At 48.5% G+C, this 20,786-nt stretch overlaps 1 protein-coding gene across 1 annotated transcript; it reads left to right on the top strand.

The window, feature by feature from the left end:
* The first annotated feature begins 236 nt into the window (after positions 1 to 236).
* Positions 237 to 1,893, top strand: LOC123107354 (4-hydroxyphenylacetaldehyde oxime monooxygenase-like). Its single transcript, XM_044529342.1, has one exon. The coding sequence runs from the start codon at positions 280 to 282 to the stop codon at positions 1,801 to 1,803; it is 1,524 nt and encodes a 507-aa protein (XP_044385277.1). The 5' UTR covers positions 237 to 279; the 3' UTR covers positions 1,804 to 1,893.
* The last annotated feature ends 18,893 nt before the right edge of the window (positions 1,894 to 20,786 follow it).

Here is a 20,786-nt window from a genome sequence, read left to right as displayed (position 1 = left end):
TGGTTGACAATGAAAATTAATATGAAACGAATCTCTAACCAACATTTAATAGTTGCCAAAATTTGACACTGTCAATTTTTGACATCAAACCAATTAGCTTCCTAATCTCCACCCGCCTCCCAATTTTCAGGGGGGATGTGGGCCCCTCGTCATTCTTTCTTCCAATCAATGGCTTCCAATCAGAAGGTCCTTGCCAGTCACTTTATAAACCCCCGACGACCGTCCACGAGCAGCAGCACCTCATCGGTGAGCGAGCTAGCTAAACCTCCGGCCAAGACGATGGATATCTCACTACCCCTCCTCCTCCTAGCCGGCATCCTCATCCCCGTCGTCTCGTACCTGCTGGTGAAGAAGCGCATCACCGAGGAAGGGCGGCTGAAGCTGCCGCCGGGCCCGAAGCGGGTGCCGGTGCTCGGCAACCTGCACCAACTGGGCCCTCTACCACATCGCAACCTGCGCAACCTGGCCGGGCGGCACAGCCCCGTCATGCTACTCCGCCTCGGCACGATGACGACGGTGGTGGTCTCGTCCGCGGCTGTGGCGCGCGACGTCATGAAGGCCCACGACGCCGACTGTTGCAGCCGCCCCGCGTCTCCGGGACCCGCGCGGCTCTCCTACGGGCGCAAGAGCATCTCCTTCTCGCCATACGGCGCCTACTGGCGCGACATGCGCGGACTCTTCGCCGCGGAGCTCCTCGGCGCGTGCAGCGTCGGAGCCGCCTGGGCCGCACGGCGGGAGCAGGTGGACAGGCTCATGGCCGCCCTGGGTGACGCTGCAGGGCCGGTGTCGTTGGACGAGCACGTGTTCCGTGTCGCCGACGGCATGATCGCCATGGTGGCGTACGGGAGCGTGTACGGCGCGGAGGCGTTCGCGGGCAAGTACGAGCGGTTCCAGCACGTGCTACAGGAGGCCATGGACATGTCGGCCAGCTTCTCCGCCGAGGACTTCTTCCCCAACACCGCCGGCCGCCTCCTTGACCGGCTCGCCGGCATCGTCGCGCGCCGGGAGAGGATCTTCAGAGACCTTGACAACTTCTTCGAGGAAGTGCTGGAGCAGCATCAAGACCCCGCGTGCCCCAGGCCGGAGAGCGGCGGCAGCAACCTGGTGGATGCCCTCGTCAGAATCTGCGAGGAGCACGGCTTCACGAGGGACCACGTCAAGGCTGTCCTCCTGGACGCGTTCATCGGCGGCGTCGACACGAGCTCTGTGACGATCCTGTGGGCGATGTCGGAGCTGATCCGGAAGCCGCAGGTGCTGAAGAAAGCGCAGGAGGAGATCAGGGTCGTGGTCGCCGGCAACGAGCAGCGGGTGCAGCCGGACGACCTGCCGAAGCTGACCTACCTGAAGATGGTCGTCAAAGAGACCCTGCGGCTGCACCCGCCGATTACGCTGCTTCTGCCGCGGGAGACGCTGCAGAGGGTGGAGATCGGCGGCTACGACGTGCCGGCGGGGTCGCGGGTGCTCGTGAACGCGTGGGCCATCGGGAGGGACCCCGTGAGCTGGGGGCAGGACGCGGAGGAGTTGGAGCCGGAGAGGTTCGAGGCCGGCGGGAGGCACGGCAAGGTGGACTTCCGTGGCACTCACTTGGAACTGATGCCGTTCGGCGCCGGCCGGCGAATCTGCCCCGCACTGGTCATGGGGGTGGCGAACGTGGAGTTCACGTTGGCCAACATGCTGTACGGCTTTGAGTGGGAGCTGCCGGAGGGGACGTTGGCCGAGGAGGTGAGCTTGGAGGAGGCCGGTAGGCTGACCTTCCACCGCAAGACACCGCTGGTGCTCGTGCCTACCCCATACGTAGTGTGACAAGCTCTGCTGCTCTGGTAGTGGTATATCGAGTTATACATCAAATATATCTTGACTGAAGTTAGTTGAACAAATGAATAAAATTGATACATGCGCGTGTCTTGGGCTGGTAACATGAATCACTCTTTTTTATGTTTTGAGTTCCAGCACAAATTTGCTCCGAGTTTATACATCGGGTCTTGTGACATTATGGCCAGAACTTGAACTTACACCGTCATTTGGGAGAAAAATTGAAGTGATAATTACACTGTCATTACAGTATACTAACGATGATATCTTGAGAGTTACAGTCTAGATACATACAATTCAGAGTTAAAATTAGCACTGAAACTTCTAAAATTACAGTGTATTTTACATACGTACTATTTGTAAATTACACTTATAGATAATCTGTGATTACAGTGTATTTACGCAGAACTTACACTGATACTGTGTAAATATTAGAGTGGCATTACTGGACTTCCAAAAAATACAGTGAAAATATTACAATGGCCAAACCGATTGCACTCATGACCCACTTCCAAAACAACAAAACAGTGGTACATGAAAACAAAGTAGATCAACTGTAGAACAAAAATGGCACTGTGATTACATGAGTACGCTTTCAAATTATGAAAATACTGCTGCATATTAGCACGGTAAGAACTGCAGATTGCCACTGTAAAAGAACTGTAGAGTACCACTGTAAATTAGTGTAATTTTGTCAAGCCTTATTTGTAATTTATAGTAGTACATTTACAGTTTTACGGTGGAATTACAGTGTAAATGTGCAGTTGAATTATGCTGTAAATCTGTAGGTTTGCAGTTTTCACACTAAGAGAGTGCTATCACCTAACTTTGACAAACCCCAAAACTATAAAGAAAAATGATGTTACCCAACAAAGACAAACCAACCTAACAAAAAACAAAATTGCCCTGAAAAATACGTTGTAACTGCTGCGACTTACGGTGAATTGCACAAGAATCACAGTGTAATTTCCTTGTGATTTACACAATAATCCCCCCGCGAATTACACTCAATGTTGCACATGAATTACAGTAGTAATTTCCCTAAATTTATACAGTAAAATCGCTCAAACCACAGTGCAAATACACTGAAATTACACTTAATTTCCATTGGCATTGACTTGAATTTACAGTGTTGATTGACCCTAAAACTATACATATAATGAAATTGCAAGTTAAGCAATAACTACGAAAAATGTTCTAGAAATGAATGGTATATACATCAAACCTAGCAGCAATCAACTTGACAAACCTAAGAGGGACCTCAGTTCTGACAAAATTAAGAACACAATCCATCCTATATCTCTGAATAACATTCTTATACCAGGAGATAAACCATCAACAAAAGCAGGCAAGAACTTCCCAGAATATCCAGTAAAGGTTGAACAAAAAAAATCACTATTTCTTTTGACTCTACATGAAACAAAACACTATTTTCGGCAACGGTCCTCATTGGAATTAGTGGACTTGATGGAACCCGCGAGCTGCTCCTACGACCCCGACGGTGCCGCGCCGCCCGCACCCTTGTCGCCGGCAGCCCTGGCTCCGACGTGCCCCGCCTCGGCCGCGGCCGCCACTAACGCCTTGCCCGGCGGCCTCCTCCCGCCCTCCGCGGCCTCCCCGGTGGCTCCGGCGTTGCGTTGGGCCGACGTTGCAGAGGACGACGATGTCGATGCTGGCCGGCCAGTCGTCCGCCGGGAGCCCCGGGGCGCTAGGCCGTGACCTGCGCGGAGAAAGGGCTGTCGCCCCGGCGTGGCTGCCCGGCCCTCCAGCAGTCGCGCCGGCGGGCCGCGGCACCCCTCCCGCCGACGCCACGCCAAAAGGCCGCCTTGGGATCGAGGGCCGCTCGCCGTCGCCGCGCTCAGGGTGGGGCGTCGCGGGGCGGTCCGACCAAGGTTGTGCCCGCCGTTCATGGCGCTCCGCCGTCCCCTCCGCTGGTGTCATCACGCCTTGCGCGCCGCCCCGGCCGCCGGCCATGGCGCCGGCATGCCCTCTGGTCTCTCTCCGCCGCTCCCCCTTCCGTCCATTCATCGCCACGTTCGGTTCCTTCGCCCTGCAATTCTCACCCAGCGGCCCCTCGTGCCGCTCCTGGCTCGCCATGGCATCCGCGCCGGCGCCGGCACCGGCCGCAACGGTGGTCGCGGCGTCAGGGGAAACCCTAACCGCTGGTTCCCTGCCCCGCTGGCTGGGCCGTGCGCCCGTGGGCGGCGCTCTCGTGAGCCGTGTGCTGTCTAGGCCTTGGCCACTCCCACAGGCCGTGCCATCTGCAAGCCAGCCTAGTCCGGGGAGGCCACTTGCTGGGCCGGCCCATCCTTCCGGTCGACCGATTTGGCCTCCTCCATCGAGTCCTCTCCTCCCCAATCCAACCCTTACCCTCGTTCGCTCCTCCCTCCCCACTTCCAGCTCCCTCCGTTCCCTTCCTGCGCCACTGCCCCTAGCCGGCATGCCGTGCGAATGTGGCGATGCGGGGGCCCGCCCGAAATGTCGCGCCGACGACCGGCGTGACCCTGCCGGCAACTCTCATCCCGCGATGGCCGCCGGTCCACTCCTCGCGACGACCGTCGCTCTCCGCCGTGCCGGTCTCCTGGTCGCGCGGACCACAGGGGGCGTTCTCGCTCCCGCTCCCCGCTCCCGGCGACGGACTGGCACAGCCAGTGCCGCCGCTCCCCTGCTCGCGGTGGCCGCTCCCGGTCCCATCCTCGACCCCAGCAACAGCCCATAGAGCCCGCCCCTTGCGCCATCCCGCCAGTATCAGCCCCCGCGTGGCGAACCGAGCTTCCCCTCCTCGGACATGGTGCGGGTCAGGGCCGTTAGGGGGCCATGTGGAAGAAGAAGAGAGGGATGGGCCGCGACAATGGCTCGACCCTGCCCGCTGGTCCTCCTCGTGATCCGGAAGCCTCCGCTTCGACCGCAATGCTCCCCGAAGACCACTCCTCCGACCTCGCGAAATGCTTCAACTGCGGCATCGCCGAGCACTCTCAGGTGGCATGTACGTGTCCTCAGTGCTGCTACATGTGCTCGGACCCCGGTCATCTGGCATTCCTATGCCCAGACGGCCCAGTGTCGGAAGAGTTGATGATGTATGGGCATGGGATCGATGGCCTCGGCTACTTCCACATCGAGGTGCCTGACATCCCTCCACCCTCCCCTTCACTCCTGGCGATGGTCACCATGCGTGATGGGGTGGCTTCTCCGGAGATGATCAAGGTAGAGCTCAACCACCTCTACCACTGCACCTAGGATTGGCAGGTCACCCTGTTGGCTGGCAACTAGTTCTCGGTGGTGTTCCCCAATGCGGTTAGCCATGGCTATGGCACCCGTAGCGGCGACATCACCCTGGCTCTCAACAAGCTAGTGGTGGACATCTCTGTGCCTATCCGGGACCCCTTGGCGGTAGCCGTGCTGGACACGGCATGGATCCTCATCGTCGGCCTCCCCGGCATTGCTCGTTCGGAGAGGGTCATTCGGAACATGTACCGCATTATCGGCAAGGTGGTCGTGGTGGACGAGCTCTCTCACCGCAAGGAGGAGGAGGAGGTGCGAGTAAAGGTCAAATCCCTTGACTCGTCCAAGCTCCAAGCCACGGTTCGAGTGTTCTTCAACGACCAGGGTTTCGACCTCCGGATCTTCCCCGAGCCGCCCAACCACATTGGCCGCCCCCGCATCCCCGATGACAGCTTCTTGGGGGGGGGGGGGGTGGCCCCGATGGTGGGGGCATGGGGGGCCATCGCAGCGACTGAGACCCCCGCCACGGCCACAACTGCAGCTCGGAGGAGGACGATGATGACTCCGAGGACAGTCGCCACCACGACCAGCCTACCGCCTCGGCTGCCAGGGTTGGCGCATGGGCCAGCCGATCCCACTCCTCAGCCCCTCCGCCTCCAGCTGATCGCAGCGACGTGTCTGATGCGAGCCTTTAGGTCTTCCCGGCATCGTCCCCTCGCTCCCCTGACGGTACCCCCTCCGGCATCCTCGCTACTCTCTCCGTCGAGGCCAACTCGACCCTTGTTGCCCAGCTCCCGCCCACAGTGGCCGCGCCCTCTGGGGTGGTGGGGATTGACTTGGACCTGCTCCTCTCGGCTCCTCTCGATGAGCCGGTCCTGCCGGACCTGGGGGTGACCGATCCCCCTGGTGCCACCATGACCCCAACTCCGCTTGCTCCCGTCGCAGTCCGAATCATGTCTGCACTGGTCCTGCCCCTGGCCTCCTCGTGCATCGCCTCCGGTGGGTCATCAGCGGTGGTGACCACTCCTGTGGCCGCCCCCCACTTCCTCCTCGGACTGCGGCATACTCCAGGCAGGGCAGATCAACATCGACTCCGGTGAGGTCCTCTCGCCGCAGTGCACTAATCGAGGTGGCCAGGCCGGAGGGCAGCCCAACTCTGCCTATCCCCGAGTGGGCAAAGCTCCGGGCCGCTGCCCGAAACGTGGAGCCAGGTACTCTGTCCATCCCGGGTACTCCCGCTACTTGGTCGTTTCTGCTCTAGAGTCGGCACCGCTGGGCCACCTCGCAAAGGTGGCTGTGGACTCGGCCATCGTGTTCAGGGGAGAGATTAGCCCCTCGTTAGTTCAGACTGAGGCAATTCACGCATGACAGATCCTTGATGGGCGCCTTGCCGAGACCCGTGCGCGCCTTTAGGCCCACACCTGTTCCTCTACCGAGGCCACCCCGAGGGCTCAGCCGCGTGCAGTGGCCGATCCTGCTGAGATCCGGGGCCGCACCCGCTCCTGCACCGCAGCTCTCTGCGCCTAGAGCGTGTCCGGAGTCTTGGGTCAAGAGCCCCCCTGATGATCTCATGATGTGAACCCTCTTCTGGAACATCCGCGGCTTTGATCAAGATGACCGGCGCCGCTAATTGATCGAGTACATGAGTAACAAGCGAACCGATATTTTGGCCATCCAAGAAATGATGCGTACAGAATTCTCCCTCTCGGAGCTCGAACATTTGAGCTCTAACCTATTTGCTTGGCATTGACTCCCATCTAGTGGGAGCACGGGCCACTGGGTGGAATCCTTCTAGGTGTTAAGGATGCCACCTTTGAGGTAGGAAGCATGGACCGGGGTGAGTTCTTCGTTAGCATGGAGATTTTTGAGCGGGCCCTAAACTTCAAATGGGAGGTCATAGCGGTCTATGGACCAGCGGATCACCGCCGCTATGAGGCCTTCCGGACTGAGCTCTGTAGGAAGGTCACGGCTGCCCAGCTGTCGGTGGTGGTGGGCAGCGACTTTAACCTCATCTGGTCGGAGGAAGATAAGAGCAATAATTTGGTCAACTTCCCCCGGATGCAGATGTTGAATGACTCCATCGCGGATATGGGGCTTCGCGAGCTAGATAGAGTTGGTGCCATGTTTACTTGGACCAATCGCCAAGTGGATCCGACCCGCTCGGTCCTCGACCGGGTCTTCATATCTCCTGAGTGGGACATCCACTACCCCCTAGTGTCGCTCCGGGTGATAACTCGGATTGGCTCCCATCACGTCCCCCTCATCCTCTCTTGGGAGAATGAGCGCCCCCAGCCACCCCTCTTCCGCTTTGAAACCTTCTGGCTGAATTAGCCGGGGTTTACTATCGCGATGGCCGCACGATGGCACGACGCTCGTGTGACCCCTCATCGCTCCCTCTCGGTCGTCGACTCCTGGCATTTCTGTGCCAAGTTCTTGCGACAATTCATGAAAGGGTGGGATGCCAACCTGGGGCAGGAAATTTGGGAGCGAAAGAAAGCTCTCCTCATAGCCATCCAGCCCTGGATCCCCGAGCAGACGCCACAGGCCTCTCGGCCGAGGAATGGCTGCTTAGGTAAGATCTGGAGGACCAGCTTACAGTTATTTACACGGACGAGGAGGCATACTGGCGTCTGCGTGTTTGGAAACGTAACATGCAATTTCAAAAAATTTCCTACGCTCACACAAGATCTATCTAGGAGATGCATAGCAATGAGAGGGGGAGAGTGTGTCCACGTACCCTCATAGACTGAAAGCGGAAGCGTTAGTTTAACGCGGTTGATGTAGTCGAAGGTCTTCTCGATTCAACCGATCAAGTACCGAACGTACGACACCTCTGAGTTCAGCACATGTTTAGCTCGATGATGTCCCTCAAACTCTTGATCCAGAAAAGTGTTGAGGGGAGAGTTTCATCAGCACGACGGCGTGGTGATGGTGATGGTGAAGTGATCCGCATAGGGCTTCGCCTAAGCACTAGGACAATATGACCGGAGGAGTAAACGATGGAGGGGGGCACCGCACATGGCTAAGAACAATTGATGGGCTTAGAGGTTCCCCCTACCCCCGTATATAAAGGAGGGAGAGGGGTGGAGGCCGGCCTAGGGCGCGCCAAGTGGGAGGAGTCCCAATTGGACCCCTAGTCCAATTCGGCCCCCGTTCCTTTTACCGGAAGGGGAGAGGGGGAAGGAGAGGGAGGAGGAGAAGGAAAGGGGGGACACGCCCCTCCCCTAGTCCAATTTAGACTCCCCATGGGGGGGGGGGGGCACCACCCCCTTGTGGGCTGCCTTGCCTCCCTCCTATGGCCCATATCTTTCCCCCGGGGGTTCGTGTAACCCCTCTGGTACTCCAATATGTACCCGATACATTCCGAAACATTTATGGTGTCTAAATACTATTGTCCAATATATCAATATTTACCTCTCGACCATTTCGAGACTCCTTGTCATGTCCGTGATCTCATTCAGGACTCCGAACAATCTTCAGTCACCAAAACACATAACTCATAATGCAAATCGTCATCAAACGTTAAGCGTGCGGACCCAACGGGTTCGAGAACTATGTAGACATGACCGAGACAGATCTCTGGTCAATAACCAATAGCAGAACTTGGATGCTCATATTGGTTCCTACATATTCTATGAAGATCTTTATCGGTCAAACTGCAATGACAACATACGTAATTCCCTTTGTCATCGGTATGTTACTTGCCCGAGATTCGATCATCAGTATCTTCATACCTAGTTCAATCTCGTTACCGGTAAGTCTCTTTTCTCGTTTCGTAATACCTCATTCCACAACTAAATCATTAGTCACATTGCTTGCAATGCTTATCATGATGTGGATTACCGAGAGGGCCCAGAGATACCTCTCCGATACTCGGAGTGACAAATCCTAATCTCGATCTATGCCAACCCAACAAACACCTTTGGAGACACCTGTAGAGCATCTTTGTAATCACCCAGTTATGTTGTGACGTTTGATAGCACACAATGTGTTCCTCTGGTATTCGGGAGTTGCACAATCTCATAGTCAATGGAATATGTATAAGTCATGAAGAAAGCAATAGCAATAAAACTTAACGATCATTATGCTGAGCTAACGGATGGGTCTTGTCCATCACATTATTCTCCTAATGATGTGATCACGTTCATCAAATAACAACACATGTCTATGGTAAGGAAACTTAACCATCTTTGTTTAACAAGCTAGTCTAGTAGAGGCATACTAGGGACACTATGTTTTGTCTATCTATTCACACATGTATCGAGTTTCCGGTTAATACAATTCTAGCATGTATAATAAACATTTATCATAATATAAGTAAATATATATAACAATTTTATTATTGCCTCTAGGGCATATTTCCTTCAGTCTCCCACTTGCACTAGAGTCAATAATCTTGATTACATTGTAATGATTCTAACACCCATGAAGTCTTGGTGCTGATGATGTTTTGCTTGTGGAAGAGGCTTATGTCGGATTTTGGATTCCGGCAAAACCCTTGAGATTCGAACACTTGGGTGTGCACGAAGATCTCTCCTCCCCCAAGCTCTCACCCTCACCACAATCTCAAGCCTTAGCGTGTCGAACTCGTAGAACAAAGGAACACAAGATTTATACTGGTTCGGGCCACCGATGTGGTGTAATACCCTACTCCAGTGTGGTGAGGTTGATTGCCTCTTGGGCTGGGGATGAACAGTTACAAGGGAAGATTAGCCTCCCGAGGAGAGGTGCTCTTGTGCTTGATGAGCTTGATGTGGTCGAGGATCCTTCTTTTTCCCCCTCCTAAGGTGGCAGCTAACCTTATTTATAGAGGCCCGGGTCCTCTTCCCAAATATTAGGCGGGAAGGGATCCCACAACGGTCAGTTTGAAGGGTGACAACTAGTACAAGCTATCCTGACAAAAGATGGTCTTCGCCTGCCAAAGGCTCTGGTGATGACGTCGTCTTGGGCTCCACGGTGACCTCCGTCATGCCGTCCTGCTGGTCTTGGTCTCATTGCACCAATATGGAAACCTTTGTTTGATGCCTCGTGACTCCGCGCCTGCGCTTGCTTCTTTAGCACCAAAGAGGAAACGAGGACACTACGCGCGCTGGCGCCTGCCTGGTGCCTGCTTGGCCTTGGTCGTCATGGCTTGCGTCACAGGGACCTCGCAAGGTGCCCCTTGCCTTGATCTCTCCGCCCCTTGCGAGCTAGCCTGGTGAGGCCGCCCCCGAGGAGGTCTTGCATTGTACGCCTCACGAGGCCTGGCCCCTTGCAAGGGTCTTGAGTGTTTGCTGGTGAAGATGGGCCGTACAGGGCCGTTGGTGGAGCCACGCCGCGGGCTGTAGGCAGGCAAGTCTGGGGACCCCCATTCCCAGGATGTCGACAGTAGCCCCCGGGCCCAAGGCGCGCTCGGGCTTGGCTTCGAGGCAAAGCCAAGGGGCAAGTGCGGAGCACTATGGGCCCCAACAGCCTATGGCCTCGTTTGACGCATCGCGATTGATTGGACGTGGGCGTCTCCGCTTCCCCATGCTGCCTAGACAACTGCCTGACTTGACGAGTCCCTGCCGCATGCAGAAAAAGGTCATTATTACCTTAGACCGTGGAGGCTGGCGGTTGGCCTCCTCTTGGCTAAAAGGGGAAGGGGGAGTGATACGTCTCCAACCTATCTATAATTTTTGATTGTTCCATGCTATTATATTATCTGTTTTGGATGTTTAATGGGCTTTAATATATCTTTTTATATTATTTTTGGGACTAACCTACTAACCAAAGGCCCAGTGCAAATTGCTATTTTTTTTTGCCTATTTCAGCGTTTCACAGAAAATGAATATCAAACGGAATGAAACCTTCGGGAGAGTTATTTTTGGAACAAACATGATCCAGGAGACTTGGAGTGGCCGTCAAGAAAGAAGCAAGGAGGCCACGAGGCAGGGGGCGCGCCCAGGGGGGCAGGCACGCCCCCACCCTCGTGGGCCCCTCACAGCTCCACCGCCATACTTCTTCCTCATATATATATATCCATATACCCTGAAAACATCCAAGAGCACCACGAAACCCCATTTCCACCACCGCAACCTTCTGTACCCAAGAGATCCCTTCTTGGGGCCTTTTTTGGAACTCCGCCGGAGGGGGAATCGATCATGGAGGGCTTCTACATCAACACCATAGCCTCTCTGATGATGTGTGAGTAGTTTACCACAGACCTTCGGGTCCATAGTTATTAGCTAGATGGCTTCTTCTCTCTCTTTGGATCTCAATACAAAGTTCTCCTCGATCTTCTTGGAGATCTATTCGATGTAATTCTTTTTGTGGTGTGTTTGTCGAGATCCGATGAATTGTGGGTTTATGATCAAGATTATCTATGAACAATATTTGATTCTTCTCTGAAATCTTTTATGTATGATTTGTTATCTTTGCAAGTCTCTTCGAATTATCAGTGTGGTTTGGCCTACTAGATTGATCTTTATTGCAATGGGAGAAGTGCTTAGCTTTGGGTTCAATTTTGCAGTCTCCTTTCCCAGTGACAGCAGGGGCAGCAAGGCACGTATTTTATTGTTGCCATCGAGGATAAGAAGATGGGGTTTATATCATATTGCTTGAGTTTATCCCTCTACATCATGTCATCTTGCCTAATGCGTTACTTTGTTCTTATGAACTTAATACTCTAGATGCATGCTGGATAGCGGTCGATGTGTGGAGTAATAGTAGTAGATGCAGAATCATTTCGGTCTACTTGTCGCGGACCTGATGCCTATATACATGATCATGCCTAGATATTCTCATAATTATGCACTTTTCTATCAATTGCTCGACAGTAATTTGTTTACCCACCATAATACTTATGCTACCTTGAGAGAAGCCACTAGTGAAACCTATGGCCCCCGGGTCTATTTTCCATCATATAAGTTTCCAATCTATTTTACTTTGCAATCTTTACTTTCAATCTATATCATAAAAATACCAAAAATATTTATCTTATTATCTCTATCAGATCTCACTTTTGCAAGTGGCCGTGAAGGGATTGACAACCCCTTTCTCGTGTTGGTTGCAAGGTTCTTATTTGTTTGTGTGGGTGCGAGGTGACTTGCGTGTAGTCTCCTACTGGATTGATACCTTGGTTCTCAAAAACTAAGGGAAATACTTACGCTACTTTGCTACATCACCCTTTCCTCTTCAAGGGAAAACCAACGCAGTGCTCAAGAGGTAGCAAGAAGGATTTCTGGTGCCGTTTCCGGGGAGATCTACGCACAAGTCAAGACATGCCAAGTACCCATCACAAACTCTTATCCCTCGCATTACATTATTTTCCATTTGACTCTCGTTTTCCTCCCCCCACTTCACCCTTGCCATTTTACTCGTCTCTTTTTTGTTCGCCTCTTTTTGCTTGCCTCTTGCTGCCATCATGTCTAAAATTGGGGAGGTTATTATTGATAAGGATAGTGGTAATAACATGGAAAACTTGGATGCTTTTGTTGATCCTCATGAAGAACCTACTGTTTTACACACTACAAAATTTTGGATTGGTAGTGGTAATATTATTGGAAAAAGAGTTATCCAAGATTTCTTTACTTGTGTCGGTGCTTTGCCCACCATGAGCGGGTCTATTCTTCATAAAACTAGTAGTCTTGTGGATGCTATATCGTTGCTTGTTGTTGAACTTGAAAGACAATTTACCCATATGCATCCTTTCATACAGAGGATCTTTCTAGAATTTTCTAATATTGAGCATTCTTCGGTTAAGCGAGCAGCTACCATCTTTTTAGCTCATGAGTTCAGATTTATGATAAAAGAGGCCAATGAAATTTTTGCGCATTATAGGGTGGATGCTGGCCCTCCTCTCATAGAAGCAATCCTTTTTTATCAAGAGGACATACTGCGCTTACGATCTTTAGATCACGTTGCTTTTAACGAAAACATTAGAAAGAAGGTTCCTACCAATGTTCTTGTTGACAGGATCTCTGAAATTAATGTTAATTTTGCTATCCAAAACAATGGGTTAGGTTTTTCCCTTGAACAAAGGCTCATGACTTTTTGCCAAAAGAATGCTTATAATGATGAATTGGTTGTGCAATATGAGGGGCCAAAGGAGGAATCAATACCTCCCGAGCTTGATGTTGGGGACTTTTGTCCTATTAAATTTAGCCCTTTTGATTACTTTTACTTGCTACAAAGGAAACTTTCCGCTGAATGTAGGGAGTATGATATAAGTTTACGCGATTTGCCTTATCATTATCATGACAATACCTAGATCTATTTTTTATGCCTAGCTAGGGGCGTTAAATGATAGCGCTTGTTGGGAGGCAACCCAATTTTATTTTTGTTTCTTGCTTTTTGGTTCAGTTTAGTAATAAATAATTCATCCAGTTTCTGTCTAGATGTGCTTTCATGCTTTTAATTAGTGTTTGTGCCAAGTAGAACCTTTGGGAAGACTTGGGGGAAGTTTTTGCGATCATGCTGTAAAAAACAGAAACTTTAGCGCTCACGAGATTTCCTGCCATTTTTTACTAGAGAGTGCGATTGCTACCTCTTGAGCACTGCGTTGGTTTTCCCCGAAGAGGAAGGGATGATGCAGCAAAGTAGCATAAGTATTTCCCTCAGTTTTTGAGAACCAAGGTATCAATCTAGTAGGAGGCTATGCGCGAGTCCCTCGTACCTGCACAAAACAAATAAATCCTCGCAACCAACGCAAATAGGGGCTGTCAATCCCTATAAGGCCACTTACGAGAGTGAGATCTGATAGGTATGGTAAGATAATATTTTTGGTATTTTTATGATAAAGATGCAAAGTAAAATAAAGGCAAAGTAAATAGCAAAGGAAATAACTAAGTAGTAGGAGATCAATATGATAAAGATAGACCCGGGGGCCATAGGTTTCACTAGTGGCTTCTCTCAAGAGCATAAGTATTCAACGGTGGGTGAACAAATTACTGTTGAGCAATTGACAGAATTGAGTATAGTTATGAGAATATCTAGGTATGATCATGTATATAGGCATCACGTCCATGACAAGTAGACCGACTCCTGCCTGCATCTACTACTATTACTCCACTCATCAAACACTATCCAGCATGCATCTAGAGTATTAAGTTAAAAACAGAGTAATGCCTTAAGCAAGATGGCATGATGTAGAGGGATAGACTCATGCAATATGAAGAAAACCCCATCTTGTTATCCTCGATGGCAACAATACAATACGTGCCTTGCTGCCCCTACTGTCACTTGGAAAGGACACCAGAAGATTGAACCCAAAGCTAAGCACTTCTCCCATTGCAAGAAAGATCAATCTAGTAGGCCAAACCAAACTGATAATTCGAAGAGACGTGCAAAGATAGCCAATCATACATAAAAGAATTCAGAGAAGATTCAAATATTATTCATAGATAGACTTGATCATAAACCCACAATTCATCGGTCTCAACAAACACACCGCAAAAACAAGATTACATCGAATAGTTCTCCACAAGAGAGGGGGAGAACGTTGTATTGAGATCCAAAACGAGAGAAGAAGCCATCTAGCCACTAACTATGGACCCGTAGGTCTGAGGTAAACTACTCACACTTCATAGGAGAGGCTATGGTGTTGATGTAGAAGCCCTCCGTGATCGATGCCCCCTACGGCGAAGCTCCGGAACAGGCCCCAAGATGGGATCTCATGGATACAGAAAGTTACGGCGGTGGAATTATGGTTTTGGCTCCGTATCTGGTCGTTTGGGAGTACGTAGGTATATATAGGAGGAAGGAGTACGTCGGTGGAGCAACATGGGGCCCACGAGGGTGGAGGGCGCGCCTGGTGGGGGTGGGCACCCCCCTACCTCGTGGCCTCCTGTTTTATTTCTTGACGTAGGGTCCAAGTCTCTCTGGTCTTATTCGTTGAGAAAATCATGTTCCCGAAGGTTTCATTCCGTTTGACTCCATTTGATATTCCTTTTCTTCGAAACCCTGAAACATGCAAAAACAACAATTCTGGGCTGGGCCTCCGATTAATAGGTTAGTCCCAAAAATAATATAAAAGTGGATAATAAAGCCCAATAATGTCCAAAACAATAGATAATATAGCATGGAGCAATCAAAAATTATAGATACGTTGGAGACGTATCAAGCATCCCCAAGCTTAATTCCCGCTCGTCCTCGAGTAGATAAATGATAAAAACAGAATTTTTGATGCGGAGTGTTACTTGGCATAATTTTAATGTAATTCTTCTTAATTGTGGTATGAATATTCAGATCTGAAAGGTTCAAGACAAAAGTTCATATTGACATAAAAATAATAATACTGCTAGCGTACTAACAAAGCAATTATGTCTTCTCAAAATAACATGGCTAAAGAAAGTTATCCCTACAAAATCATATAGTCTGGTGATACGTCTCCAACGTATCTATAATTTTTGATTGTTCCATGCTATTATATTATCAACCTTGGATGTTTTATATGCATTTATATGTTATTTTATATGATTTTTGGGACTAACCTATTAACCCAGAGCCCAGTGCCAGTTTATGTTTTTTTCCTTCTTTTAGAATGTCGCAGAAAAGGAAAATCAAACGGAGTCCAATTGACCTGAAACTTCACGGAACTTATTTTTGGATCAGAAGAAGCCCAGAAGACTTGGAGTCCACATAAGGGAAGCTTCGAGGAGGCCACGAGGTAGGGGGGCGCGCCCACCCCCCTGGGCGCGCCCTGCACCCTCGTGGGCCCTCGTGGCTCCCCTGACGTACTTCTTACACCTATATATCTCCATATACCCTAAAAACACCCGGGAGCACAATAGATCGGGAGTTCCGCTGCCAGAAGCCTCCGTAGCCACTGAAAGCCAATCTAGACCCGTTCCGGCACCCTGCCGGAGGGGGAATCCTTCTCCTGTGGCCATCTTCATCATCCGGGTGCTCTCCATGACGAGGAGGGAGTAGTTCTCCCTCGGGGCTGAGGGTATGTACCAGTAGCTATGTGTTTGATATCTCTCCCCCTCTCTCTCTCTCATGTTCTTGAGGTGATACAATCTTGATGTATCGCGAGCTTTGCTATTATAGTTGGATCTTATGATGTTTTCTCCCCCCTCTACTCTCTTGTAATGGATTGAGTTTTCCCTTTGAAGTTATCTTATCGGATTGAGTCTTTAAAGGTTTGAGAATACTTGATGTATGTCTTGCCATGCGTATCTGTGGTGACAATGGGATACCACGTGATTCACTTGATGTATGTTTTGGTGATCAACTTGTGGGTTCCACCCATGAACCTATGCATAGGGGTTGGCACACGTTTTCGTCATGATTCTTCGGTAGAAACTTTGGGGCACTCTTTGAGGTTCTATGTGTTGGTTGAATAGATGAATCTGAGATTGTGTGATGCATATCGTATAATCATACCCACGGATACTTGAGGTGACATTGGAGTATCTAGGTGACATTAGGGTTTTGGTTGATTTGTGTCTTAAGGTGTTATTCTAGTACTAACTCTAGGGCTGTTTGTGACACTTATAGGAATAGCCCAACGGATTGATTGGAAAGAATAACTTTGAGGTGGTTTCGTACCCTACCATAATATCTTCGTTTGTTCTCCGCTATTAGTGACTTTGGAGTGACTCTTTGTTGCATGTTGAGGGATAGTTATATGATCCAATTATGTTATTATTGTTGAGAGGACTTGCACTAGTGAAAGTATGAACCCTAGGCCTTGTTTCCTATCATTGCAATACCGTTTATGCTCACTTTTATCATTAGTTACCTTGCTGTTTTTATATTTTCAGATTACAAAAACCTTTATCTACCATCCATATACCACTTGTATCACCATCTCTTCACCAAACTAGTGCACCTATACAATTTACCATTGTATTGGGTGTGTTGAGGACACAAGAGACTCTTTGTTATTTGGTTGCAGGGTTGCTTGAGAGAGATGCTACCTCTTGAGCACTGCGTTGGTTTTCCTCGAAGAGGAAGGGATGATGTAGCAAAGTAGTGTAAGTATTTCCCTCAGTTTTTGAGAACCAAGGTATCAATCCAATAGGAGGCTACGTGCGAGTCCCTCGCACCTGCACAAAACAAATAAATCCCCGCAACCAACGCAAATAGGGGTTGTCAATCCCTATAGGGCCACTTACGAGAGTGAGATCTGATAGATATGATAAGATAATATTTTTGGTATTTTTATGATAAAAGATGCAAAGTAAAATAAAGGCAAAGTAAATAACAAAGTAAATAACTAAGTAGTAGGAGATCAATATGATAAAGATAGACCCGGGGGCCATAGGTTTCACTAGTGGCTTCTCTTGAGAGCATAAGTATTATACGACGGGTGAACAAATTACTGTTGAGCAATTGACAGAATTGAGCATAGTTATGAGAATATCTAGGTATGATCATGTATATAGGCATCACGTCCGAGAGAAGTAGACCGACTCCTGCCTGCATCTACTACTATTACTCCACTCATCGACCGCTATCCAGGATGCATCTAGAGTATTAAGTTAAAAACAGAGTAACGCCTTAAGCAAGATGACATTATGTAGAGGGATAGACTCATGCAATATGAAGAAAACCCCATCTTGTTATCCTTGATGGCAACAATACAATACGTGCCTTGATGCCCTTACTGTCACCGGGAAAGGACACCGCAAGATTGAACCCTAAGCTAAGCACTTCTCCCATTGCAAGAAAGATCGATCTAGTAGGCCAAACCAAACTGATAATTCGAAGAGACTTGCAAACATAACCAATCATACATAAAAGAATTCAGAGAATATTCAAATATTATTCATAGACAGACTTGTTCATAAACCCACAATTCGTCGATCTCAACAAACACACCGCAAAAAGAAGAGTACATCGAATAGTTCTCCACAAGAGAGGGGGAGAACGTTGTATTGTGATCGAAAAAGAGAGAAGAAGCCATCTAGCTACTAACTATGGACCCGTAGGTTGAGGTAAACTACTCACACTTCATAGGAGAGGCTATGGTGTTGATGTAGAAGCCCTCCGTGATCGATGCCCCCTCCGGCGGAGCTCCGGAATAGGCCCCAAGATGGGATCTCATGGATACAGAAAGTTACGGCGGTGGAATTATGGTTTTGGCTCCGTATCTGGTCGTTTGGGGGTACGTAGGTATATATAGGAGGAAGGAGTACGTCAGTGGAGCAACATGGGCCCCACGAGGGTGGAGGGCGCGCCTGGTGGGGGTGGGCGCGCCCCCCTACCTCGTGGCCTCCTGTTTTATTTCTTGACGTAGGGTCCAAGTCTCTTTGGTCTTATTCGATGAGAAAATCACGTTCCCGAAGGTTTCATTCTGTTTGGACTCCGTTTGATATTCCTTTTCTTCGAAACCCTGAAACAGGCAAATACAACAATTCTGGGCTGGGCCTCCGGTTAATAGGTTAGTCCCAAAAATAATATAAAAGTGGATAATAAAGCCCAATAATGTCCAAAATAGTAGATAATATAGCATGGAGCAATAAAAAATTATAGATACGTTGGAGACGTATCAAGCATCCCCAAACTTAATTCCTGCTCATCCTCAAGTAGGTAAATGATAAAAACAGAATTTTTGATGCGGAGTGCTACTTGGCATAATTTTAATGTAATTCTTATTAATTGTGGAATGAATATTCAGATCCAAAAGATTCAAGACAAAAGTTCATATTGACATAAAAATAATAATACTGCTAGCATACTAACAAAGCAATTATGTCTTCTCAAAATAACATGGCTAAAGAAAGTTATCCCTACAAAATCATATAGTCTGGCTATGCTCTATCTTCACCACACAAAATATTTAAATCATGCACAACCCCAATGACAAGCCAAGCAATTGTTTCATACTTTTGACATTCTCAAAACTTTTTCAATCTTCACGCAATACATGAGTGTGAGCCATGGATATAGCTCTATAGGTGGAATAGAGTGGTGGTTGTGGAGAAGACAAAAAGGGAGAAGACAGTCTCACATCAACTAGGCGTATCAACGGGCTATGGATATGCCCATCAATAGATATCAATGTGAGTGAGTAGGGATTGCCATGCAACAGATGCGCTAGAGCTATAAGTATATGAAAGCTCAAAAAGAAACTAAGTGGGTGTGCATCCAACTTGCTTGCTCATGAAGACCTAGGGCATTTTGAGGAAGCCCATCATTGGAATATACAAGCCAAGTTCTATAATGAAAAATTCCCACTAGTATATGAAAGTGATAACATGAGAGACTCTCTACTATGAAGATCATGGTGCTACTTTGAAGCACAAGTGTGGTAAAAGGATAGTAACATTGTCCCTTCTCTCTTTTTCTCTCATTTTTTTATTTGGGCGTTTTCTCTTTTTTTATGGCCTCTTTTCTTTTTCTCCTTTTTTTATTTTTCGTCCGGAGTCTCATCCCGACTTGTGGGGGAATCATAGTATCCATCATCCTTTCCTCACTGGGACAATGCTCTAATAATGATGATCATCGCACTTTTATTTTTCTTACAACTCAACAATTACAACTCGATACTTAGAACAAAATATGACTCTATATGAATGCCTCCAGCGGTGTACCGGGATATGCAATGACTCACGAGTGACATGTATGAAAGAATTATGAATGGTGGCTTTGCCACACACACAATGTCAACTACATGATCATGCTAAGCAATATGACAATGATGGGGTGTGTCATAATAAACGGAATGGTGGAAAGTTGCATGGCAATATATCTCGGAATGGCTATGGAAATGCCATAATAGGTAGGTATGGTGGCTGTTTTGAGGAAGATATATGGTGGGTGTATGATACCGGCAAAAGGTGTGCGGTATTAGAGAGACTAGCAAAGGTGGAAGGCTGAGAGTGCGTATAGTCCATGGACTCAACATTAGTCATAAAGAACTCATATACCTATTGCAAAAATCTACAAGTTATCAAAGCAAAGTATTACGTGCATGCTCCTAGGGGGATAGATTGGTAGGAAAAGATCATCGCTCGCCCCCGACCGCCACTCATAAGGAAGGCAATAAAAAAATAAATCATGCTCCGACTTCATCACATAACGGTTCACCTTACGTGCATGCTACGGGAATCACAAACTTCAACACAAGTATTTCTCAAATTCACAACTACTCAACTAGCACAACTTTAATATCACCATCTTTATATCTCAAAACAACTATCAAGTATCAAACTTATCATAGTATTCAACACACTCATAAGAGAATTTTTATTCTTGAATACCTAGCATATTAGGATTTAAAGAAAATTAACATGCTATTTAAGACTCTCAAAATAATCTAAGTGAAGCATGAGAGACCAATATTTTCTATAAAACAAATCCACCACCGTGCTCTAAAAGATATAAGTGAAGTACTAGAGCAAAATTATAACTCAAAACATATAAGCGAAGCACATAGAGTATTCTAACAAATTCTAAATCATGTATGGCTCTCTCAAAAGTTGTGTACAGAAAGGATGATTGTGGTAAACTAATAAATAAAGACTCAAATAATACAAGACGCTCCAAGCAAAACACATATCATGTGGCGAAAAAAATATAGCTCCAAGTAAAGTTACCGATAGAAGTAGACAAAAGAGGGGATGCCTTCTGGGGCATACCCCCAAGCTTTGGCTTTTAGGTGTCCTTAGATTATCTTGGGGGTGCCATGGGCATCCCCAAGATTAGGCTCTTGCCACTCCTGTTCCATAATCCATCAAATCTTTACCCAAAACTTGAAAACTTCACAACACAAAACTTAAAGTAGAAAATCTCGTGAGCTCCGTTAGCGAAAGATAATAAAAGAACACTTCAACCATACTGTA

Source organism: Triticum aestivum, chromosome 5A, assembly GCF_018294505.1.
Source record: "Triticum aestivum cultivar Chinese Spring chromosome 5A, IWGSC CS RefSeq v2.1, whole genome shotgun sequence".
NCBI lineage: Eukaryota > Viridiplantae > Streptophyta > Magnoliopsida > Poales > Poaceae > Triticum > Triticum aestivum.
This window is presented reverse-complemented; position numbering and strand designations above follow the sequence as displayed.